The 25746-nt window shown below is 39.4% G+C and overlaps 4 protein-coding genes across 11 annotated transcripts; 2 read left to right on the top strand and 2 right to left on the bottom strand.

The window, feature by feature from the left end:
* The first annotated feature begins 200 nt into the window (after positions 1 to 200).
* LOC116046314 (transmembrane protein 241) lies at positions 201 to 6859 on the top strand. 3 transcript variants are annotated; one of them, XM_031294635.2, is made up of 15 exons: positions 201 to 434; positions 1176 to 1222; positions 1695 to 1772; positions 1885 to 1966; positions 2101 to 2178; positions 2402 to 2427; positions 2592 to 2643; positions 2741 to 2789; positions 2960 to 3005; positions 3686 to 3721; positions 4941 to 4975; positions 5612 to 5681; positions 6180 to 6273; positions 6478 to 6542; positions 6635 to 6859. In XM_031294635.2, the coding sequence occupies exons 1-15, from the start codon at positions 363 to 365 to the stop codon at positions 6696 to 6698; spliced, it is 894 nt and encodes a 297-aa protein (XP_031150495.1). In that variant the 5' UTR covers positions 201 to 362; the 3' UTR covers positions 6699 to 6859. The 3 variants fall into 3 exon arrangements, with proteins under 3 accessions (XP_031150495.1, XP_031150497.1, XP_031150496.1); XM_031294637.2 differs by lacking the exon at positions 6478 to 6542 and having other exon boundaries at positions 6647 to 6859; XM_031294636.2 differs by lacking the exon at positions 1176 to 1222 and having other exon boundaries at positions 203 to 434.
* A 136-nt stretch (positions 6860 to 6995) lies between these two features.
* Positions 6996 to 14534, bottom strand: rbbp8 (retinoblastoma binding protein 8). 3 transcript variants are annotated; one of them, XM_031294633.2, is made up of 19 exons: positions 14460 to 14534; positions 13757 to 13920; positions 13578 to 13620; positions 13331 to 13426; positions 13155 to 13246; positions 12075 to 12147; positions 11578 to 11759; positions 10811 to 10906; positions 10280 to 10353; positions 10023 to 10090; positions 9462 to 9750; positions 9131 to 9302; positions 8890 to 8978; positions 8476 to 8596; positions 8213 to 8368; positions 8053 to 8107; positions 7791 to 7878; positions 7573 to 7714; positions 6996 to 7372 (listed from the first exon to the last, which is right to left on the bottom strand). In XM_031294633.2, exons 2-19 carry the CDS (start codon positions 13854 to 13856, stop codon positions 7275 to 7277), a joined length of 2034 nt encoding a protein of 677 aa, XP_031150493.1. In that variant the 5' UTR covers positions 13857 to 13920; positions 14460 to 14534; the 3' UTR covers positions 6996 to 7274. The 3 variants fall into 3 exon arrangements, with proteins under 3 accessions (XP_031150493.1, XP_031150492.1, XP_031150494.1); XM_031294632.2 differs by having other exon boundaries at positions 14377 to 14503; XM_031294634.2 differs by having other exon boundaries at positions 10280 to 10350; positions 14377 to 14502.
* Positions 14535 to 15882: 1348 nt separating this feature from the next.
* Positions 15883 to 21213, bottom strand: fam168b (family with sequence similarity 168 member B). Of its 4 annotated transcripts, none has more exons than XM_031294639.2 (7): positions 21072 to 21213; positions 18600 to 18691; positions 18402 to 18476; positions 18021 to 18163; positions 17223 to 17421; positions 16879 to 17003; positions 15883 to 16695 (listed from the first exon to the last, which is right to left on the bottom strand). In XM_031294639.2, the coding sequence occupies exons 2-6, from the start codon at positions 18667 to 18669 to the stop codon at positions 16891 to 16893; spliced, it is 600 nt and encodes a 199-aa protein (XP_031150499.1). In that variant the 5' UTR covers positions 18670 to 18691; positions 21072 to 21213; the 3' UTR covers positions 15883 to 16695; positions 16879 to 16890. The 4 variants fall into 4 exon arrangements, with proteins under 4 accessions (XP_031150499.1, XP_031150502.1, XP_031150501.1 ...); XM_031294642.2 differs by having other exon boundaries at positions 18402 to 18473; XM_031294641.2 differs by lacking the exon at positions 21072 to 21213 and adding an exon at positions 20874 to 21023.
* Positions 21214 to 21352: 139 nt separating this feature from the next.
* On the top strand, positions 21353 to 25396 carry fbxo45 (F-box protein 45). Its single transcript, XM_031294638.2, has 3 exons — positions 21353 to 22277; positions 23272 to 23628; positions 24335 to 25396. Exons 1-3 carry the CDS (start codon positions 21951 to 21953, stop codon positions 24518 to 24520), a joined length of 870 nt encoding a protein of 289 aa, XP_031150498.1. The 5' UTR covers positions 21353 to 21950; the 3' UTR covers positions 24521 to 25396.
* Positions 25397 to 25746: the final 350 nt, after the last annotated feature.

Genomic DNA, 25746 nt, shown 5'->3' with positions numbered 1-25746 from the left:
AAAACCCCCAAACTATTTGATATTAGTAGACTTGCTCTGTTATTATTTCGTATACATTCCATACTTTCCAATTGTAGATTACCGACACATCACAAACATTGGCATATTCGTTTTCATACATACCAGAATCAATGTCCTGCAGAAAATGAGAAAAGCTGCGTGAAGCACATTTGGGTCAGTTAATACTCACCCCCAGACATAGACGATCTTTGTCTCACGTCTTGACGTGTCATCAGGGACAGACAGTGAGGGAAGTTTCCGATCTTGAAATGTCTTTAGTTTGAAACAGGCGACATGTATTACATTTAGTATTATTTTCTGGTAGGAATCATGTCCCTGCTGCAGTGTGTCGGCGGGTCAACATGCAGTGGAAAAGACACATCACTGGTCTCGCTTTTAGCATCGTTTTCGTTGTATCATATTTCACGAATAAGGTGAGTGTGAGAGGATGTGGTTTTTGCGTTAACTTCAAGTAAAAACTAGCTACATAATTTCTCAGTCGAGTAAAAAAAAAAATACTAACGTTATATGACTTTTATCCAGCGTTTTCATTTATAACCAGCACACTCTTTTTTTTAATTATTTTGCAGCATACAAGCGAAGCAATCGACAACAAGGTTCCAACTAAATTCTTGTACATTTAACCGTGTACACAACGTGACTAATTCCTGTGAAAATTACAATATAACCCGTATCATCAACAATAATCATGAAGTAAACAAGATTTAAGACCCTTCTCGAATTGCTGTGACGTATCAGGCATGAACGTGGCCCAAAGCAACTATTAACTAACAACTACTACTACTACTACTACTACTACTACTAATACTACTACTAATAATAATAATAATAATACTAACAACTTCTAAATTATTATTGATAGAAAACCGTTGCAGGACATTAAAAAGTTGTAAAAAGAAAATGAAATGTTGGATGTACGTATGCCGAACGGAAGAGTGAATTCCACCAACGATAAGATATTCAGAGTTGTGTTTACAGACCTTTGCAGATACTCATGGACACACTGAATTGGCAAAATGTTAAAAGGGGTTTGGTGCCAGTGATAGAGCATCTCCTAGTGTCAGAATGATAAGTTGGTTACCACACTGCTTTGCTTATGATAAAGCCCATGACATGAATTATATCGGGGGTTTTTTGGTTGTTGTTTTTTTCAGTTTGTCCTGTCAGTGTTAAAATTCACCTATCCAACCTTATTTCAAGGGTGAGTAGCTAAAGGTAAATACTTCATGTGGAAACTCTTCATGTTATGTCCTTTCATTGTCATTACAAGATGTGTGCACTAAGCACTTAAAACAAAAGTTAAATAATGTGAATTCAATATTAGAATATTAGAATAATGGCCTTAAAATGTAAAATGTTTTTTGAGAGAAATGCATGTGCAGTTTATAAATCTAAATGTTATGGCTGGGTATCGCCAATGATTTCCCGAGATCGATTTGGGGATTTTATTAAACATCAGATCACTCAAACAAATGTCGATTTTAATTGGAGAATCGATTATTATAACCCCGCTCTACTAAATGTGTAATTAAAAATGCTCAAAGAAGTTAAATCTGCATCTTGATTTAGATGACCTCTTGTGTGAACCTTATGAATGAATGATGAAAAATAAACTTCATACCCGAAAACCTGTTGTGTTGGTTCACTAACGTGAAAAAAATGCACATTTCCAGATGGCAAACATTTATTGGGGCTGTCCTGCTTCTACTCTCTGGGAAGTTTGGATGGGTGGAAATGAGCCGCATCACCAGGTACTTTTTTTTTAAAAATACTATTGTAGGATTTATACTTGAGTGTTTTCAGTGGCTGCCGATAAGCACATGTATTATTAAGAACTTGATATGTTGACATGATGTGTTACAGATCAGCAGCTCTTTCCTGGCTTCCAGGCTCCCTCCTGTTTGTGGGAAACATATATGCGGGTTCCAGGGCTTTATCACGCATAGTACGTCACGTTAACCTGCCACGCTTAGATGCAGTGTCTTATCATTTACACTCATAATCTAGTAGATTGTTGCCTGGCTCGGCATATACTGTAGGTGGGATATATCTGAAATCCTTTTCTTTTTCTCTGTCCAGGACATTCCTATTTTCTTCACTCTTCAGAATTCCTCCCATGTTGTTAGTTACATAATCTTGAAGGTTGTCCATAGAGAGGTAAGTGCCTGCACTGCCTGTTCTGTGTGAATATATACAATGATGTGCTGTACACTCCCTTTTAACCCCCTTTACTTATTGGTGGGAAGGAAATGGGTGAACCTGAAGCACAAAAATGCAGAGCTATCACTGCTTTATGACCTCGGCCACTAACTTTATATTGTACAAGCTTTAACCACCACTATGATATATCTCACTCTGTAAAATGTGCTTTTATCGACAGAAGACACAATGGCTGAAATTAATCAGGTTTGTGCTTTTCCCAGTAAGTTGTATCAAGATGGAATGCATTTTTGCCATACCTGTAAAGCACTTTTCTGGTTCTGGATCAGCAATATTAATAAATAAAAGCAACATAATAAATATTCCCTTTTACAGGACTGCATCTTTAAATGTGCTTTTTCTTCTTGTAGCATATGCTTAATGCTGCTCTCAGCCATCAACCTCCCCCTCCATGATCCTCAGGTAATAATTCATTATATAATCAAATGGTGGATTTCTTATTGCAACACTATCATTTTTACTTGGGAGAAGGAATACAAGTGTTTCTTTTTTTTTGCAGTTTGACTACAGTGGTTACCTTTGGGCTGTTGGTCATCTGCTCTGTGTTGGTAAGTCTAAGAATATACAGAGATGCTACACTATTAACTGTAATAGCTCAGGAGTTGCATAAAGAGAAGAACAGCAGGCCAAGGGTTGAGCCTTGAGGGACTCCACAGATAACAAAGAATCATAATAATCAGAAGAGGCTGAGTTGTAAGAATATTATGTCATCTTTCAGGTGCATACAGAGTGTTTCAAGTTCACTACAAATCAAGTAATTTGAGGTAAGTAGAAGCACAACAATGCATAATAGTAGAAAACATATAAACACTTTGCTTGAAAGTGTTTATTTGTGTTTCTTATCAAACACAAAGTGCCATTTTTCAGCTTAAATTTGTTAAAGGTCCCATATTGTAAAAGGTGAGATTTCCATGTCTTTTTTTTAATTATAAAGCAGGTCAAGGTGCTGTCTCAATGCTGTGAAATTATCGAAAGGCTCAATCCACAGAGAAATGCACACAGCCTATATGACTTCCATACGATTGTGATGTGACAACTATATATAGGTAGAAAGTGCCACTACAGTGCCGTTACAGTCATTCCCCGGCTGCAGTGAGGTTGCAGACTCAAAGTGCAGATGCAGAAGACCCAGAAACACTGACCAATCAGAGCAGACTTGGCTTTTTTTGGGAGGGGGGCTTAAAGAGAGGCACTAAAGCGGAGCATTTCAGACAGGTAAAGTCAGACAGACAGTATGAGAAAAATAATGTTTTTTGTACATTCAAGCATGTAAACATGTCATAGTTGAAATCCAAAATACAAATATGAATCTGAAAATGAGCATGATATGGGACCTTTAAAACACTGCTGATGGAACCAAATCAAGAAATACTGTACTTTATCCAAGCTTCACACTTAAAAACAGCTCACTGAAGTCACTATTTTTGGGATGTTTTCATTGTAGTGACCTTGAACAACAGTGCATCAACTACTTGTTCAGGTAAGAATACATCATTTTAAATAACTGGATCGGATACATAAGTCAAGGATGGAAGGTTTTATAAGGTCTTAAATGACCTAAACTCAAATCTTTTGAAAACAATGTTTTCTTATTCGATAGCTTACTCAAAACTGTCATCTCAAAACAATTTGATGAAACATGCAGTCTGTTCATGTTTATTGCCTTCCCTGGACTCATGAAAATTCAGCAACAGAAAGGCTGGAGGAAGAGCCAATCATTTAAAGGGTAACTACCGTTTTTTTCAACCTGGACCCTATTTTCCTGTGTTTTTGTGTGTAAGTGACTGATGGGAACAATATCTTTGAAACTGGTCCAGGCAGCCACAGAAATTTTTTGTCAAAGTGCCTGACAACATTATGTATTATCCCTACAGAGATAGGCCTTTTTAAAACCTCTTTAAGACCTTCGCTAGCGCTAAACCCACCAGACTCTATTAAAAAAAAACAATACTTTTAGCATGTATAGAGCCAACATATTTTCACATGTAAATCAGTAAACTGTGTGTTTATTTCAACCAAAACTAGAGTTGTGATGGTTGGAAAAGTGGAAAGATGACCCAAAACGGCTTTTCATAGTTTTATTTTGTTTCTGTCGACTTTGAATGAAATGTATTTTACAATGCTAAAATTACTGTTTATTTACTTATTTAGAGTCCGGGGGCTTTAGGGAACGCAATTTCGCAGATGTTTAATATGTTTAAAAGAAGGATCTTACTCTTTAACAGAAAGGTCAACCTCCTTAGAAATCCTTTCCATAATGTTGTCAGACACTTATATTAATCTGAACCTGTCAATGGCAAATATAAGCTGCATGATTGCAGCCATCTCGCTTAATACTGGACCAATGTCAAAGATTGTTATTCCCATCAGTCACAAAAACACAGGGAAATAGGGTCCAGGTTGAAAAAAAACAGTAGTTACCCTTTAAGTTAGAAGTGGACTTAAAGGGCCTTTACAAGTTAATATGCCAGAATTTCCAACTACATATAAGCTTACAACATTTTAAGTAAACTTAAATATGTATAACCTCTTTCAATAAAGTGATTGTATAAGGTGAAGTTATTTGCTTGTGCATCCAGAAAGGTTGTAGTGATACATCAGGACTCGTGTTTTTGTTACATTAAGATCTATCATAAGAGTGCAGCTTCAGGTATAATTCTCAGTGACTAATTTCAGCTTTCCCTGCCTTTACATAACAGTGTACTGCTGCTGGCCATTGCAGCTCACCCAACAGGTAGGAATGACCCTGAGCAGAAGTGGCATATTTCTACTGCTGGTGAACCCTAAGATGAAAGTTGCACAACCCAATGTAGATTTTGTTCCTAGAATTGTTGTGTTATTAGTAGGGTTGGGTACCGAAACCCGGTTCCACTATGGAACCGGTTCCTACGCAACCGGTAGGAATCGGACCGGATTAGAAAGCAAATTTCAGATCCTCATTTCGGTTCCACTTAGTATGTCGACTGAAATATTTTCCCTCCGTCGCTCCGAAACAGACGGAAAAATATCACACTTTCTCTGTAGTCTACCGTTAGCTAGCTACAGTAAATGTAGGCTACTTTTAAAATGCCATAATTCTCCCCCGGGCTCACCAAAACGCACATAAAAGCATATTAACCATTCACTGCACGTGATCACTAGTAAACATATTACACTTAACAAGAATCGGTTTAGGAATTGGAAACATTTTAAAAGTACCGGTTCGGCATCGGAATCGTAAAAATCCAAACGATACCCAACCCTAGTTATTATTGTATTACATTACACAGAGCATGGTCTGCTGTGTTGTAACTGTCATCCCATGGCAAAGGTTTAAAGAATACGATATCTACATTTGTACCTTCGCAAACAGATCTTTGTCCCTCTACAGGCGACCTCATGGGTGCCATGGAGTTCCCCTCCCTTCAGTCCCACACATTTCACTGTGGTTGCTGTGCCAGGTGAGACCTTTCGGTCCACGGACACTTTGTAGTTTTTTCTGTAACGTCTCAAAAAATTGAATAGATCTACCTAAATAGTTACGTAGTTGTAAGCATGTTCTATTTTGACATTGTATAATACACCATGCCATGTCAAAATAGAACATGCTTTAGGTGCCATTTGTCATTTGACACAAAGCCCAGACTGTCGGTGTAAGCTTGTGGGATCAGAAAAGTGCTCTTCCCAACATGAAAAGTCAACTATTTATAACATGTAGAGGCCTACAGATCCATGGTTATAAGTACGTAGATCTGTGTTACAAAGTCCTGTTAACGTTTTAGTATAAAGTCTACAGAGTACTTTAAACAGTTTTCATTTGTGTTAAGAAATTCCACAAGCATGGAATCCGTGACACTTCTTTTCAAATGATAGTTATTTCTAATTAGGGAACAAATTTATTTTTGTATTTTATCGTATGTTTTCAGCGTGATATACCTCACCTCGGTCTGATTTCACAGTGCACTGCTGGGTTTTTTGTTGCTGCTGGTCACAGTCAAACTAAAAAGTGGATTGTCCCTCGAGCACTTTGGGGTCTGGATTTTTTTGTCTAAGGTGATTATACATTATATATTAACTTTTTTTCCAGGTGTAATAGTATTTTATAGTTGAAGTTGTACAGAAACCGAAAACTTACAGAAACTCATATCCAACACAGCATAATGATTCACACAATCAAAAGTAAAATTCTAATTGGTGAAATTGGTTTGACCTAACTGCCTAACAAGTACAGATTATTTTGTAACTCTTTCCTTCCAGATTACTGCCATGTCCCTCTCTCCGTTTATTTTCTACATGGACATTAATACTCCATCTCTTATTTGGTAAGCACATCCCATGCCTATTTTAGGTACTGAAATGTATGGATGGGTTATTATCAAACTAATAATGATTTCTACGATTCATTTGGTTACAGTGTTGTCATTAGTCATGTTGGAGAAGCCCTGCTGGTGTATTCTCACAGAGACTCTCAGTTGTGATGAGGAAATTGCAGCTCTCCGGATTAACCCACAACTAGCAGTCCAAAAAGAGATTATTTTTTTCTAGAAAATGTATTTTATTTTTTTGCACTTCATTTTTGTAATTTCTCATCTATGCGCTGACAATCTGCCGACCAAATAAAATGATCTTTGTGTACATATTGTGCTTGCTGTGCGCTCTTAGTAATATAGCAAACAGTGACACTCGTGATCCAGTTTAAATCACATTAATTGAAGAGCTGCAGCATTTGACGAGGTAAAAGGAAAGTAGATTTCTTGTTGATGAAATAACTTGGGTCACTTACATCACTCCGTAGTCATGGAGTCATAGTCATTTTTATTTACCCAAACGTAGCCCAAGCATACTCACTATCTAGAAAAGTCTTAACTAAACCAGTCAAACAGTATATACATACAGTCAGCACATTGACATTATGCACTTAAAACTGAATAAAAGATGACAAAGGGTCAACATTCCTAATAAGGTCACAGTATAATACAGAGCTTCATTGTGCGACAGGCCTTCTCTTTATATACTGTAATTCTTTTCTGTGAATGGACCAATTCAAGTATTTTTTAGCTCTCCTGCTGGTTTTGCTTCGGGGAGAATAAAGCATTGAATGGTTGTCTTCTCCGAGTACGTGCCTGGGGATTTTTCTCTTCTTTGATATAACCTACAAGGGAAGGATGTCTCAGTATCTGTATGTATTTTTCATGCATTTTACATCATTACAGGATGCTGTAACAATTAAGACATTGTAAGAATGACAGTTTATTGATCCCTGCAGGGAAATGTGTTCAAATGGTCCGCTAATGCTTTACCAGTAACTGTTAAATGGAGGGTGTAACTGCGAAGCAAAAATCGTTGAATTACCTCTTTCAATGCATGTTTGAGTTGATGGGAATCCTACTTCCCAGAAGTTTTCAGGAGTACAGGGAGGAATATACAGAAATCGGTGCCGCGAGCAGGCAGACAGCTTTTTCTGCTTTTCCTCCTCTGGTAGATGGGCGTAATACTGTATAATAACGAAATACACATCCTTAACATAGGATCTGTGTTAAAACGTGTCAGGGTAGGATCAAAATACTTACCACGTCACATTCCTTGCAGGTAGTGCCCTTCAGTTTTCTTCTCTCGTCTTTCTTGCGAACCACAGTCACGTGTGCAAATGTTGGACGTCTAATCCAAAGAGATTGTGGGAAAATGTCTGTGAGACTGGAATCAATCTTTGTATTTATCTGTCTGCACATTTTTTTTGTTGCATAAAATACCCCAAAAGACATTTGATCCCCCCCCAAAAAAAAATATCAACCATAACCTACTGACTGTATGACTGATAGGACTGTTTCTTACTGTGCTTTGCGCCTCTTCATTTGGCTCATAGTGTTTTCATGAGGATCTTGTTGATCTAGAAGATTAAAACAAAGACTTACTTTACTAACATCCGCTGTCACAGAAATACTGGTCAAATTACATGATGACAAACACAGTTCCTCTACATCTTAAAGCCTACCATCGCCCTCTTCTTCTTCTTCTTCTTCATCTTCATCATCCTCATCACCACAAGGCTGGCTTTGGCCCAAGTGTGAATTGTTGTAAGACCTGTACTCCCCGTTAGCTGTTGTGTCAAACATCATATCCAAACTGTCAGTTGTCTTCTCGCCCAGTCCTAGAAAAGCAGACAGATAAGACCGATCAGCATGTGTATAACCTCAGTGCCAATCAAAACATTTCAGTAAGGAATTTATTCTTAAAAGTTGAGGTTTATATATTCACCAGACACACACTCCCTTCTGTCCCGGGCATTTTCTCCCCGACACTGGAGTAAGCTGTGACTGACCCAAGTGCAGTCGGTATCTACCGATTCTCCAGGACATTCATCTTCGTCCTCCTTTTTCTAAAATATGAACAGAGGTACAGATCATTAGCCTGGTGAGACACCATCTATCCAATTTAACCAGATAAACATGTCCATAGATTTCCGATAAGTAAACAAAAAACATCACGACGTATCAATCACAGAAAATCGTAGCAATCTGAAACAGGTCACAGGTAGTGAAAAAAATGAAAAATGATCAAGTTGAATGAACACTTGTGGCATACAGTAAAGCCACAAAAGGTCTTTTCTAAATGTATAATGCATTTCAGTTCAGCACAATATAGCTTGACTGCTACAACAAGGGACTGTACCTCGTCTCCTCTCCACTCACTGTCATACATGGACAGGGCGAGCGCAGGGTCAATGCTCCACATGGGCTCCACTTTGTGCCTCCTTTCAGCTGGGACAGTCACATTCAATTCAACTTATTATACAGAAATACTTGAAATTGTACAACATTCAGCCTACAATCGGAACAAAAGAAAATGATGTGCATTGCAAAGGCCCGTCGGACACAAACACACTCTGCCAGCAACAGGACAGAAAACTCACCATTTTTCCCTTTATGTTGTTCATGCGAGGCATTCAGATCCTGCCGCGGGTTTCCTTTCTTCCCAACACCGGCCTTGTTTGCGTCCCCTTTAACATTTGGCTTCTTAAAAGCAGGACTTACACAAGACACATTTGGCCTTTGGTTGGAAGTCCCATTTTGTCCTGACTGAACCTGTTAAATGTTAAAAGAATCAGACGACATTTTAAAACCATATGGAGGAATTATTGGCTAGGCGAGTCAAAGTATGGTCATTTAGAAGCCAGGACACTAGATTTGGTCTAACAATACTACTGAAAGTCATCATTCATACACGTTGGACACATCTCTAACCTTGCTGTCCAGCAGCTCCTTGTTGAAGCTTTGATTGCTTAAAGGTGTGGACGTTCGGTTGATCAGTTCAGGTTGTATGCGTTTGCCTTCCTTCTGTTTGTCCACCCCTTCCTGGATTCCTTGTCTGTCCTCCTCCTGCAACGGCTCACTTTCCTCCTTCTTCCGTTTTGCTTTGTTAATGGAGCCGTCCTCGGCAAACCTTTTGACACCTGGGAGAAGTGATGGGGACCTTTCTGTGGTCGAGTCTGGGCTGGGGAGCAGCGTGGATGAAGGGGAGGAGCGGTAAGGTCTTAAGGCAGGGAAAAACATGGTTGTGTTATGGAAATGTTTTTTTTTTTTTTCCTTCTTTTGCTTGATTGCATGATTTAAGAACAAAAGTCAGTCAATACATAATGAGGAAACCGCTAAATGGGTTGCTTTCATGGGGGTTGAGGGGGTGTCTGCCACAGTGTTTAGTTGTTTTTTTGACAAGCCAAAGTTGCTAAAGTCTTAGTTCACACAACACATGATACTGTCACGATAGTCAGCGAAAGAATATGTCCCAACTGGTGCGATCCTTACTTTAAACGAACGCCATACTTCCAGGAAGATTTGGAGCCACTTTGCTGGCCTGCAGTTGTCTCCGTTTTCTGAGAAAAATATAACAAGTAAAGAAAATTACAGGCACAATCCAAAGAGCTGAATTAGATGTATTAATCTATTTAGATTATAATCTATAATTTAGATTATTTTTGAATTAATAATTATTCAGTTCACTTGGGGAATTTTCTGCAAAATCTCTTTGATACAGACTTTACGCCAGTATGAAGCCTACCTACCATGCGAGGCTTGTCAATAAGTTCAAGGCCACAGGTTTCTGCTATCGCTTCTTCCAGGTTTAGTTTCACATCATCTGAGACGAGACAACAACAACACCTTTACACATCTCACAATAGCGATCCATCCACAAAAATGTTCAATCGTCTCAAAACTTCAAATGTCAGAAATTATGTCAGACAAGATTTATTTATTTTTTTAAAGTATGTCTACCATCCCTGCCAATCTATGATGCTTCATATCACATGGATTACTATGTAAGAGGCAGTTTAAATTGTACTTTTGAGTTTTCAGTAACCAGTCCTCTGAGGTGAATGGGGGTGAATTTACAGCCGCGCCTCTTTCTGCGCAGCCCCACCGTGTGAATTAGGCTGATATGATGGGTGTGTTTGTGTAGATAAATATTGCCCAGTGCTCATCTAGAACTTCAAGTTACAAGACAGTTTCTAATGGAAGGAAATAAATAAGGTTTCTCTGTTTTTTTATGTTTCTTAAGTCTAAAATATTGATGAGTACAGTGGATGAAGTAATACTTGAGATTTGGGATGTGTCCAATTCACATGTGTTGGGCACAAGCACTTGTGCTCGGTCAGAATTCTTTGTAGCATCAACAGGCTCCTTATCCAGAACTTTAAAAAAAAAAAAAGAACAAAATAACACGTTATAAGACTTGGTGTCTTCATACAGGTGCTTCAGAAAACCAAAATGGCCATTAAAAAGTCTAATGGCATTTTTCCATTACATGGTACCTGCTCGACTCGTCTCGACTCTACTCGCCATTTTTGGTTTTCCATTACGAAAAAAAGTCCCTGGTACCTGCTAACAGGTACTTTTTTTAGTATCACCTCAGTCGAGGTTCCAAGCGAGCTGAGGTGATACCAAAAGGTGACGTGAAAACCTGCGGACTACTGATTGGTCAGAGAGAATCGTCACTAATCCCTGCGTCATCTTTGCTAGCGACAGACGGGGGTGTCCTGAACAAACCAGCCATTTTTAAATAGTTTAGCCAGCGGTGGGGTTTTTTTTTTTTTGCTGCCTCCAGCTTCTTTTGAAACAAAATTTTTCTTGCCGAGAGTCAAAAACAACACACCTTCAACGTTCTGTGTGTGTGTGTGCCGCATTAGGTCACAGCAGTTTCCTGCGGCATCGCTATGACGACCAGCCACGCTCGCCTCAGGCATGAGGCGGTACTAAATCTGCAATGGAAAATGGAGGACGGGGCACCGCGGCCGAGACGAGTCGAGCAGAGCTGGTATTAGCAGTGGGTAAGCGGTAAAAAGTTACTTTGGAGCCGACTAACCTCTGAAGAGTGAGTTGTTAGACTGTGGTAGAGGTATCTCTGCATAGCGAACGCGCTTCATTTTGTCGATATTCTTTTGTTTCTTCAGTTTGTTTGCCACAGGCAGCGAGCTTGGCAGAATCGGTGAGTCTGGGATGATGCCTTCTTCTTGTTCCGGGGAAGAGGCCTGCTGGAACTCTGAGCTGATAAAAACAACACCTGCCATGTTTAACTGGGAACTGAAACTTTACTGTAAATGCTTATTCCTGTACAGAACACCAGTTAAAAACCTCACTAAACCGGAGCTATGAACCTGACTTGCAATCAAAGCAGAAGTGAAACTACTATAAATACTGCGGTCTTGCAGCCAAAACACACAGTACATTGTAGTTAGCTTGGGCAGCTTTTACAGAAAAACAGCTGCCAAAATATAGAAAATTCTGTGTATTTGAACATTTTTTACTATGTCAAAGAGAATATGTTGACAAAACATGACTGTAACACACTAAAGAGCTTACCGAGACATCTTTAATTTCTGCAGTTCAGCATGTAGTTTTCTGTTTTCATCCTCGAGGCTGTTTCTTTCATTCTCTGGGAAACAAACGACACACAAAATGTGTTTCACACACACTGCATCACAATCAAAAACATTATGCACGTCAACATGCCAGTAGGCATATCTTATTGTACACTGGTATAGCCAATATACTCCCCTAATACACCCTAAAAATACATGCCATGGATTCTCATGAAGGCTTGGTTATATGCAAACAAGACTGTGTGTTCATGAGTCTACAGCCATGCTAGCAGATCTGTGGGGCTGTTTAGGCACTAGCATGCTAAGATAACATTTGCTAATTAGCACTTCAAACAAAGTACAGCTGAGGCTGAAGGGAATGTCAATAGTTTTACAGGTATTTGGTCATAAACAAAAGTTGGCATTTTGACTTGATGATGGCACTAGAGGAAAAGTTAAGGGAGCATTGTTATGACTCATTGTCTGAGTAACATGAACGGCTCTCCAAAATTCAATCCATCGAGTATATGTTAAGCTATTTCTCAGGATGAGTGAAAATGTAACTTACTGGTGGCACTACAAGAAAAGTCAAGAGGATCATCAAAGTCATTAGGATTCATCCTCTCTGCAACCTGATTGTCTACTTAATCATTTCATAGCAATCTATTCAATAGCTGCTGAAATATTTCAGTCTGGACCAAAATGGTAGACCAACCGAGAGTGACAAAACTTGACATGCTACACGCTGAAAATAAAAGGCCAGTTAAGGGCCTAATTAACAATTTACTAAAGGGGCATTCCGTCAGAAATCAATCTTTCTCACCCATTTCGATTTAAACAAATGTTTTGTTCCCTACCTATATAAGAGTACATACAAGAATGAACAACCATTCAGGAGACATGAGCCCTCAAAGTCCACCCATATTGCATGCTCACTCCACCTAAAGATACTTCTTTACATCTCCTGAAGTTTTCATGTTTTGCCCACTATCGGTTGACCAACAGCAGACTTCTGGGTATATGGCGGGTAGGTCAGTCTAACACATGAATCCTTAATAACCAGAATAATGAGTAAACTCACTCAGTTTGGCGATGAGGCACAAATTCTGATCATGGTTATTTTTTAGGCTCTCCTCTAAGATGGCACATCGATCACACTCTCCTGCACGGAGTCTGGAAACAGTGAAAAAAAAAAAAGTTGCTCGACTTTGTTACATATTGTTTTTAACTAAGTGAACCTGTTGTGGGGGTGGTTACCTTTCCTCCAAGAGACTGATGGCATCCTGCAGGGTTTTGTTTTGCTCCTTTAGCTGCTGGGTGCGACTGTAAAACACCTCAAGTCTCTGAGCATCTCTGTAGAAAACAAATGCAATGACAGGTCAATAGTGTTGACAAGACAACACTCAAACATTCGCAAATGATTTTTTTTAAAGCCAGGGACAAACATATGTATGTTATCATCATCATTATTATTTTTTCAAAGTTAGTGACACAGTATACTCACAAACAGCGCTCTTTTTTCAACTTGCTCACTTTTCCTTCCAGTTCTAAAAACAGCAACAAAAGCAATGTTGGAGAGTGTGAAACATAATGCAAAAAACAAAAACAAAATAGATTTCTTTTTAGTATCTGACTTCAGAAATTCGCTTCATGTCTACATACAATACATCATGGGCCAGTTACCTTGAAGTGCATTCTGCTGGCACTCTCTGAGCTGCCTCCATAAATCTTCAAAAAGGTCAGCTGGGTTGGGTGTTCTGCTGCTTGGTCCTGGGCTGCTCATCCTCCATTCACTGCTAAAACACAGCCAGCCCTAATACCCTACAACCTGCCAACACCAACGTTACCTGGAAAGAAAAATATTTCTGTAATTTTGGCCAATATCCTTTATACCCCTTTTCCTTCCTTGTGTTCTCGGTATCCCCAGTTTTTTACTCCTCTTATAACGTTATTATAAACAGTTAGCTATATGGAGAACAGTGTATAGTAGTAACTTTAAGCTAGCTAACTAACATTAGCGTTAAATGCATGTCTAACGTTAGTCGGAGGCTCGCTACAGTTCACACTTGACACTCGCTACTAAGATATTGTGTAACTGAAATACAAAACACTAACGTTACGCAGAAAAACACAAAGTTCTCTTTATATTTCTCTAACGTTACTATTAAAGTAAACATACACGGCATTATTGTTAACCACTTTGTTTGACCGTAAACACGACATAGAAGCCCTTAACAGTCGTTAGATAATGTTAAATTAAATTACATCTACGGCTGCCACCTTTCAAAATGAACAAGACTTACGCTAATGAGTCCAAAAAACACGTAACGTTAGAGGTTTAAAGGGGATTATATTATTAGGCAAACATGTTGCTGCAGTACTCCCAATGTAGCTAACTAACTCCAAAACATCAACATCCAAATTCGCGCGCCGAATTGCATGCTGGGAAGTGTTCTTCTTCCGCTAATCTGGAATCTTCATATGTCTTCGACGCCCTCTCCCGTAGGTTAGTATATCTATGAGTTAGTACATCCATGGTTCACACCTACTACCATTTACAACTATAAATAGTTCTGTCATAGCCGTTTACCGCACAGTAGAGAGCATGGCTGTCAATCAAGAATGTATTAGCTTCGCATTAACGTTACCACACCTGAGGGATTATTATGTATCTGCTCAGTTCAAACCACTAATGCTCTGGTGTAACTGAACTCTGGCTTACCCAGGTGAAAGACACTGGATGAGGAAATGGACACTTTAGTTTGTTTTTTTGATTGGAATTTAACGTTACATTAATGCTCAAACCCCATTTCCAATAACCTCTACCTGTGTATGTATCTCTGATGTTAGCTGACATCATCCTGGCCCTCGTTATTTCTGCTCTGCACTTGTTTGTTCAATTGAAAACGCTATAAAAACAAGTTACTAAACAAAAAGAATTCATTAGCTGTCATTCTACGGTTGTCTACGTTTTACAGGTTCACCTGTCTGGCTAATAGACACAGTTTGAGAATGGTGTGTAATTACTCATGTTAAAATACATTTTCCTCAATGCCCAATCTTTTGTGGCGCTAAGCTCTTAACTATCTGCCAGACTAATGTTCAGGGCCAAGAAGTATACAATGACACCATTAGGGGAAACAAAGATTATTCTTATATTGGTTTTATTTTTGGTCTTTCTTTAGAATACAAAACAAGAACCAAATTCACAAAAATAACATTTACAAAACAGATTATGTAACGGAGGTGACTGAGGCAACATAGAAAAGCATGTCTGAAACAGTGATATTGGTGGGTTAGCCTTAAACCTTGAGGTAAAACAGCGAGCAATGTAAAAGGTCAGATATCTTTACTGTTTTTTAATTAGTGCCTTCTTTCAGTAGTGCTATTCACAAATGGAGTTTTAACAATATGTTTTCCCTAACATGTCCACAGTTAGCAGTGATTTAATGATGTAGTGCTTCAGACCTACCTACGAACAAATTGGTTATTGTGAAATGTAGGTGTAATATTTTAGGCATTTTGCACAGTATGGCATAATTTTTGATGAGTTTCTATTTTAATCCTCTTTCATTCACACACATATACTCACACACAAAACTGTTCCTACTCCTCCACGCTCTCAACTTTGAAATGGGTGCAAATGATCTCCAACAACCTCCTCCACTCGTTCCCCATCAAGAATGCTGCCGGCTAAAATAAGTGAATCATTTTAACATTTATACCACCCAAAAAAAAAAAAGCAGGAAACAAAAGCTGCTTCACACTTTTGAAAAAGTTGATACTTTTTTTTTTTTTTTTTCTCTCTAAAAGGTTTGACAGAGCAGGAAAAATAATACACTGTGATTACGTGTTGGAATGGCCATCAGTCAGAGGCACAAACTCAAAGTCCCATCTTTCCTAAAATACAAAAATGGTAAGACAAAATGCATACACTGCATCACTGAGAGAAATAAAAACCTAGCTCCACCTACCAAAACACAAAGCAGTGAAAAACAGTACAGTTTGGTCTGCACTTGTTTGTGCAGGTATGTTTTTGCATGAATAAACATTTCTTGTCTTTTCTTCTTTCACATGTCAGACATGGTCACTGGTGATTCAGCATTGCAGATTATTACTTTTTTTTTTTTCCTTTCTTTTTTTAAGTTCCTTTGGATGTGTGCCTTTTGTTGATTTTGCATCTGTCACAGCAGGTATATTGCGCTAGCATTACTTCATATATCTATATATACACATGCATTTAACATCATATGTATCCCCCAAATTAAAAGAAACAACAAAAAAACTATCCCAAACTCCCTTTTTACCACTTAAGAGTTTAAGCTATAAAAACCTGCATGACAGTTCACAAAATAATTTGCATGGAGGCATTGCTGTTTGATGTGAGATATGCAGCATGTTGTAGAGGTGGCTGGCGCTGGGGTGTGACATGGAATGCAGCCTTATTCCATTGAGAGGGGTCATGGGGATGGGCCTATTCTTCACCCCCTCCTATCCAAATGGGGTTTTAGATTCACATTATGCTGGAAGAGTAACTGGTTGCAGACACTGGCAGGGCAGGTCTTCACCGATAGCAAAAAACACTGGAGTAGAGTGTGAATGCATATCTACCATCTTCTGTCCTGCAGAGAGGGCAACATGTAGAAACCTTCAATCGGAGAGTGTTTTAAAGGAAAGATTTTAGACAGTAGAATATGAAGCAAGAAGGGTGTCATGTTTACATAAAACTCATGTCAATGGCATGCAAACATCTTGAACCCATATCAGATGGATATACAGCCTGAAAAAACAAAAATCATACTTACGCGTCCCTCTCTTCACCACTGTGGGGGCACATAGCTGTAGGTGGGTGTGCCAGGATGCCGATATGTGGGCATCGTGACTTGGTGGGGGGCAACAGGCGCTGGTGATTGAGTTGTCAACAAAGTTCCTAAGAAGCAAAAGGGACCACAGAATGAACATAAGTGCTCAAGTATGATACAATGTAGGATATAATATATGCACTTTCACAACAAAGGATGGGGCCTAGATTTACTGAGAGTGTAAAAACAATTATAACCTTCAACACAGGGAGGTAGAACGTAAAATTAAGCATCTATATCAAATACAGATAAACTGATAAATCATGAAATTAGAAACCGATGCTCACCAGCTGACATGGCCATGGTAGTGCCGGCTACCATCCCCATGGTGACACTGTTTTGGCGTTGAGGATGCATGTGCGGGGCATACATGGCTGCAGGCATCCCATTTGGCTGGACCACTGTAGTGTGATGGATAACATGTGGCGGTGCAGCATACAGCGGCTGTGTGTAGTAAGTGCCTTGTTGTTGTGAAGGCATTAGTGCCTGGATCACAGAAGAACCAAACAACATGTTACAGTTCGACATAGTAAACTCAACAGGATTTTGTTAAAATGAAGTAATACTTGATAGAAGAGAAATTAAAACAGCTATATTAGAGCTGGGCAATATGGAGAAAATCAAATCTCACAATCATTTTGACCAAATACATTGATATTGTAGGGTTGACTATTGGTGCCTTCACAAAATATTAACATAATGAGATTTTCTATAAAGAATCATCAGTAACGCAGATATAATGACTAAGTTGGTAAAGGCAAATAATAGAACAGCTAGAACTGTCTGGTAAGTTCAGAAAATCACATCACTTTACTGTAATGTCCCCTTTAAAAAACAGGAAAAGACAAACACTTGTCATATTGCAATATTACGATGTCCAAAATTTAAGACGATATCTAGCCTCACATAGATATAATATTGATATATTGCCGAGCCCTAAGCTATATCAATTAGCTCTCATGGCATCAAAGTTTGACATTTGGACCTTTGATAATAGCGCCATTCTTAGGCCAATCTGGATAACCCTTTAACACCAGAACCAAGAGCCAAAATCTGGCACTCTTCAAAAACATAAATGCACTGACCTGTGCATAGGGGTTCTGTTGGGGGTAGGTGCTCCTGACCGGGTAAACAGCAGCATGGTAGGGGTTGGGTGAGGAGGAGTATGGTGGGACAGTCCCAGTGTTGGGAGAGCAGGACATTTTGAAAGGAGTGCCTGGAGCATAGCCTGGGTGGGAGGAACACACTTTAAGTTAGTGGGTGTGGATGAAGAAATATGCAGGAGTATTGCATACCGGGTGGTTACTACCTGCATCTTAATATCATCTTAAGGTCTGCAGGCTGAAACAGTGACCTACACACAACCTGAAGAGGCGTTGAAATCCTTGCTACAGCACTGACTTGTAAAATCTCCATTAGCTAATGCCATACACAGTTCCAACACATTCAGTCTGAAACATTCTTACCACTGGGGAAGGCTGCGTTCGCTCCTGCATAGATATTCTGAGTGTATGCTGGTGCGTAGCCAACAGGGAATCCTGCTACCATGACCAAACAGAGAACAAAAATTCAATAATTTTCATATATCATATATATATTTCAGATATTGTTTTTGCAGTTTGGATATTTGTTTAAACGATTACACATCAAACACATGATTTTACCTGGGTAGCCTATACCCTTAGTATTGGTAAAGGGGACCCCTGTTGGCCCAGGGCTGTAAACCGGATTCATAATGGACGCCTACTCACAGATGCTGCAATGAAAGAAGCATAGACCATGTGAATTTCAGAGCATTCATATTAACAAAACAAAGAAAATGAAGGCAAAGATCATCTGGCTAAATCTAGCACAGATTCATGAGTCAACTGACCATCAACCAGAAAAAAAGCATCTTACTATACAGCAGTACATCTGAAATGTAGACATTCCCCTGCCACTGCTAATGGATAGTAGTCCCAAATGACTGAATATAAGGATATTGGCATTTAATGCATCATCAACACTTACCATTGATCAGCGTTGACATTTCAGTAACTAGACTGGTTAAAGGCAAACAAACATGTTGTGTTAGGGATATGATATTATCTGGGGAGAACAGAGAGGCCATAGTCCCAATAGATTTCTTTATCTTTTAAAGTGCTCATATTATGCTTTTTGGCTTTCCTTTATTGTGTTATATATCTTTTTGTGCACATTATAGATTTACAAAGTGAAAAAGCCCAAAGTCCACCCCAAAGGGACTTACCATCTCCAACAGAAAACATTGTTCACAAACTGCTCCAAACAGCTCTATTGTAGTCCAGCCTTTACTTCAGAGACAAACATGCGTCACTTTGTAACACACGTTACGCATGTTTTAAGTGTTGTCCGCACATATACTCATAACTGGAATTCCAACATTTTGTGGGAGCCGTTTACATAAAATGAATAATTTAACATGGTGCAGTACTAGATTTCTGCACCACTTTGTTTTAATGTCTCTCCGTGTCTTAACTAAGTATGAGCACTTCCATCCCATAAACTGTTTGTGTTCTTCCGCTCAACTTTCATTGTAATGTATTTACAGTAATGTTGTACTATGTACAATGTATAGAAAAGCTGAAATATACCCCCCATATAGAGGGGCAGATGATACCAAAGCTTGTTTTACTCCTGTGAAATGCACTGTTTTTGTGTTAGAGCTTGGCGATGTACACTAAAGACATAATCATAAGTAGGAGAACATTCCCACCTGATATCAAATGATGAATTTGTTCATTTAATGTAAACATATTGCACAATACCGTCTACATTTAATGCAGCATTTCTAAAAAAATATCTTACACATTTAATATCACTCAGGTTTGTTAAACTTTTACTGTGCATATGAGACTAAAACTATTCAAATCAGAGAGGCGTTATAGTGCTTCGGCCGTCTTGAACATGGATGTATTATTTAAAGGGCTGCTAGACGTTTTGCAAGCCAGCAGATGTCACTGCGTTTGCTTTTTTTTAAGCCCCCCAAGCTTTAAATCTTTTTTGGTACAAATAGAAAGCCCCAAAGCTTCATTCGCCAATCACTATAACACACACGCCTTTTTAAACATCTGGTAAAACACAATCTTATACACTAATTCATTCAGCCGCAGTTTTACAACTTTCTAAATCCCATTATTAGAGGAAGCCTTGACTTCTGCTCCACATGATGCTCATTAGTTGAAAAAATACTTGGGTAGCCTACATCTATTTCTCTGTGATGCCCTCTAGCGGTGGTCCACGCACCATTACATCACTTTACGAGTCTGCTGATTCAAGGACAATTTAAATAGCGGAGGAAACGCAATACTTCAATACTTAATTTATAGTGAGGTTATGCTAAAACGGAAGACAAAAAATGACACCACTATTTCTAGTGAATAGATTAGCAGCTTATGCAGTTGTAAGTAAGTAGGCTACATATAGGCCTATGTAGGCCTACTACAAACGCCAAATCTATTTTATAGTCTGACTTTTTACGGATATCATAGGGCAAAATATAACCCGACTGCCTTTATCATGTCATAGGCCTTTTGAAAATACGTCCAAAATGTTAACTATTAAAGAATTTACTAGGCCTATTGCTTCTCTTTTTTTTTTTTTCCACCAAACCAATGTGACGCAACTCAATGATGATTTTTTTTTTTTTTTTTTTACAAAGTGCTTGGTGGTCTGAAATGTACGCTTGTTTCAGTAAGCCTTGATAATAAAGAGGTGTTAACGTATTTTTAAGGTGACGTTAGGCATGTTGACTGCAAAAATAAAGATGGCAACCTTTAAGTAGAAGAATTTCGAAAGGTGAACGTAGCGGGGCTTTGTTATCATTAGCTAGCTTAGCTCACAAGCCTCATTTAGCTGCACACCCCGCCGTTAGCTAAGCATGTTTGCCATTGCAGGTTGGTCCCGATGAACGGACTGACCTGCTGTTCACCTGTCTGACCGTGCAAAACCACGGACTGTCCCCGGACAGAAGCCAGCCAGATGGGGGCAGCTTGTCAACAGGCCGCATAGCACAGGAGGTAGACAGACAGACAGCTGTGTTCTGCAGTGACGCCTGTCCCAACATCTCAGACCACACTCACATCGTCTTATCTAGATAATAACCAACACACACTTACTGTTAACTGTTCTGACCGTCTGCTAGTCTCCTCCTTTGGTCTTCTGGTGTAAAATGTATGTAAGCTAGGTGTTTTGCTCCCAGATGCTTTGCTGAACTCTTTTGAGCATACGCGTCACTTCCGTGTAGTGTCACGTGGTCTTCAAAAATAATAGGCGACACTGTTTTTTTCAGGTAAACAATTTTCTTCTGGCAATGCGTATTTTTCGTCGTTACCACTGAAGCATTTTTTTTCTCTCGAAATTTTCCTCAATACAAGCACGATATCTAATACGATTATGAATCCAACTAAAATGACGTAGTCTAGCTTAACAGGTCAAATAAAATTATTTAATCGCAACAATATTCTTACTTAATAGGCTATCTGTGTTCCTTTACGTTTTTTTTTTTTGCCACAGTCGCTACACTTTGACATCGCGAAAATGTAACGTTAAATATTGTAACACTGCAACATTTGTTTCAATTCTCTGTGAGCTCATTATTATGGCTGCTCTACGGTCCTTGCAGGCTATAAATATATTTGATTTTGGCAAGAGCTTCCCTTTATCTGACAACTTATTAATAGGGGTCTAGCGGATGTAGACGGTCTTTGCTTAACACCTAATGTTAATAACACTTCTACAAATCAATTTCCATGTTTATTTGACAGCAATACAGTAAGTGTCGGCTATTTACTCTTCAAGGACCTTGACGCATCGTTTCTATTCAGCCATTGAACTGGGAAGAGTAGGGTCCATACTGTTGTGGTTTTAGTGCGACCTATAGGCTACGTGATTTTTATAGGTAAAATGTTGATATTGAACTTATATTAGGAATCATTCTACGGTGTAAGGTGAAACTATTCGGTCGACTGGTGTCGTCGGTAAAGAACAGGGGTATAATGTCTGGAGCGGCCGGTGGAGGAGGAGGCTCCTCCTGTCAGGGCGCAGCAGCGGCAGCCAGTTGCAGCTCCGCCGGCTCTCCCTACGCTGCTGCAGCCGGAGGAGGTGCAGGGGTGGCCGGGCGATTGCCAGCTCGTGTCTTGGAGCATGTTTTCTCGTATTTGGAGATGTCCGACTTGATGCGTTGCGCATTGGTCTGCTGGCATTGGAACAATATCCTGGCGGATGAAAACAGCGAGGTGTGGCGCAGCCTCTGCAGCCGGTCTTTGAGCGAAGAAGCTTTGCGTTCTGACATCCTGTGCAACCTGCCTACCTACAGAGGGAAAGTAAGTATACCATACAGCCTACAGCTATCTCGGGTTGGAAGAGCCGTGATTAATGACGAACTCGATTCAAAAATCGGCCTGTTTAGTGCTACCTTTGCTCTGCAAACACCTTCACGTAACGTGACTGATAATGTGGCAAACTGTCTTCACGATGAATCCATAAGCTACAATATTGTATACCAGAAGACCCTGGTGAATCATAAACCCAGTCTGTCAAAAAAAATATATTGTAGGCTACAAAATAAATGTGTACGTTTGCTGAAAACTCGAATTAAATTGGTAGATTCTTACGGTAAATGGGGTTTGGTGTAAGGATTTAACAGACTTGTTTTGTTGTCATTAGCTCAGATTAAGTCAGGGAACCTTACTTTATTTCAGGGCCCTTGAGTGAGGTTGTGTTATTTATTATTGCATAACTCTGAAACACTTTTAGACAGTCTCTGAATGGGACTGTCTAAAAATTGGAGGTCTCTAGACCTCATTTTGAGTACCACTAATGTAGCTGTAGATTACATGCTACACTTGAAAATGCCAAAATCCCAAATTAAAATTGAGTCAAAAAATGGTATCAGAAGTAATTCTGCTAATTATCTCTTCCATGTAGTCTCTTTGGAATATATGGTTTCATTTATCTCAATAAAAAAAAAAAAAAAAAAAACTATATATAAAACTAATTGTGAAAGACCTTTGAAAGACACAAGCTTTGAGCTCCGAAGCCCTGATTGGAGCAACACATTCTGTCCTTCATGGTAGAAAGCCAAAGTCCATGACCATGTCTTGCTTTGTTTATACAAGCATCTATATATAGGATACGTTTCCTAGATCTTTAGTGTTCACTAACAAATTCTAGAGGGCTTTTCCTTTTAACTGTAGCACCCAACACCTCCTAAATATGTTATGAAATATGCTATTTTAACATTTTTGCACCATTATGTAGAATTTAATGGGATCTTTCATGCCTAAACAGTTTTCCATGTCCAATTGTCCTCTACAGCTCAAGGCTTTTCAACATGCTCTGAGCTCCCACGACTGCTCCCGCAATGTTTACGTGAAAAAGAACGGCTTCACCCTGCACCGCAACCCTATTGCCCAGAGCACGGATGGCGCACGTGGCAAGATTGGCTTTTCGGAAGGGAGGCACGCCTGGGAGATCTGGTGGGAAGGCCCTCTTGGCACCGTGGCAGTGATAGGCCTTGCCACGAAGCGGGCCGCAATGCAGTGCCAGGGCTACGTGGCCCTGCTGGGCAGCGATGACCAGAGCTGGGGCTGGAACCTGGTTGACAACAACCTGCTTCATAATGGGGAGGTCAATGGAAATTTCCCCCAATGTAACAATGCACCAAAATATCAGGTAGGAGCTGTATGTTGTGTGTGGAATGAGTTGCCCAATTAATACGATTTTAGATATAGGTTTGCTGTTGTCTTTTTAAAAAAAAAGTTGTAATTATTTCAGACTGATCTCAATAAGTGCCGTATGTATGACACGCCAATTCGTATGCCATTATCAGTGTTTTATCAAGACACATAATCGCTTTTTAGCGTGTTTATCAACGCCATTTGGCCTCCATTGACTTACATTACTTTGCGATTGCGTGTCAATTTACTCCGTAGCGAGTAGTATGAAAGCCCGAAAATCTGCATAGGGAGGTTGGTCGGGGTGGGGGATGGGTCAAACAACACAGGACTTTCACCCAGTAGACCAGGGATCAGGTCCCGCGTGTCACGTTTCCTAAACCCAACAGTTGCTTTCTTCTTTTGCTAAACCCAACCCCGTTATTGTTTTCCTAAACCCAACCGTCTGAAAAGCGAGTATGCGTCTTGATAACATGCCAAAATGGCATACGAATTGGCGTGTCATACATACGCCATTTATTGAGATCAGTCTGCAACCCATCCACTGTATACGGCGTAGACATACACGCGGATAGCTCAAAATGTGTACAGTTAACACGCCACTTGGCTTCAGAAAGTGGTGTGTATGTTTACGCAAAGTCATAATGTCACATTGATTATTTGGCATTTTTGTATTAGCCATGTGTAATTGCGTTTGTCCACAGATCGGGGAGAGAATAAGAGTGATTCTAGACATGGATGACAAGACGTTAGCCTTCGAGAGGGGTTTTGAGTTTCTTGGAATAGCGTTTCGTGGACTGCCCAAAGCCTGCCTGTTCCCAGCTGTCTCTGCAGTATACGGCAACACTGAAGTCACCATGGTGTACCTGGGAAAACCTCTAGACGGCTAGAAGCAAAAGGAACCTGTGCCACCATTAAAACTAACAGGCCACTGGCGAGTGCAGGACTTTTTCGGTCAACAGACTGCCAACTCTGTTTGTGTTGCACCGTTTCAACAGGTTTTGGAGTCCAAGGTGACATGTTCCTTCCCAAGCAAAATAACTATTCACATACACAAAAAGAACTGTTGGCGTTTCTACGACAGCTCGACATAAGGAGTCAGTTTTGGACTGGACAAACAGGGAAAAAGGAATGTGTGGAAACTGTCATAAACATTTTTCTGTGTCAACGTGGAAGTGTCCACTATTACTGTTAAGCTGCTGGACTTTTTTATTTACAGGATAGGGGAACATTATTTAATTTTGTGCGATTCATGCTAACAGTGCTGCACATTTACTTGAGATTTTATGTCTGCTTAAATGAGGCCAAACCTATTCTAAACTGTGGCAAATACTACTAAGACATTTTAACAAGTGAAACAGTAGTTGTTAGCAATAGCTATCTGTTGTATAGGTTTATGGAAACAGCTCGTGGGTTAACTCTAATCGACGACTGAATAATAATAGTTATATGCCAAATCAACGAGACCTGATGTTATATTTTGCTATAGGCAAACAGAGGACATGCGGACCAACTGTCTTGCATGAGCATGGATACTGGCGTGTGGACTATTACATCTGACTTTTTAGTATACCAAGGCTATCAAGTAATGGTGTCAGATATTTGTATCATGTTATTGTGTGTCCTTTTTAAATGTGCTACAGTAGTATTACACACTATTTATTTCTTGGTTTTATCTATGGTACTATAGATGCTGTATGGTAATAAGGCCTGAAAATAAAGTCGACATAGTGCCACTCTTAGAATAAAGATGGTTTGGTGTTTGATGTCTGATGTATGATCTAATTACACTGCATGTTTTACAGAGAACCATGTTATTTTAACCAGCCACATTACTTTATATGTTTGGGGTCTATGAACACAAGGCTGCAGGATGAATTGTATGTTTAAATAAAGCTCCAGATCATATAGATGCTTGAACCCCAGCCTAGATGCTGCATAACGCCGCTACCCAGTGAAAACCACGTATCTTCAAAATTTCTTGATTTTGAATTAATCACATAAACTGAACTATTAACTGTTCCTAAAGCTGTTCTGAAGATCCAGTGTGATTTTCACAGGACAGCGATATGATATGCATGTATGGTACTGTAAGTGCAGTACGCACTGTAGGTTA

This window comes from Sander lucioperca, chromosome 1 (genome assembly GCF_008315115.2).
Source record: "Sander lucioperca isolate FBNREF2018 chromosome 1, SLUC_FBN_1.2, whole genome shotgun sequence".
NCBI lineage: Eukaryota > Metazoa > Chordata > Actinopteri > Perciformes > Percidae > Sander > Sander lucioperca.
The sequence above is the reverse complement of the archived record's forward strand: the minus strand, read 5'-3'. Positions and strand labels throughout refer to the sequence as shown.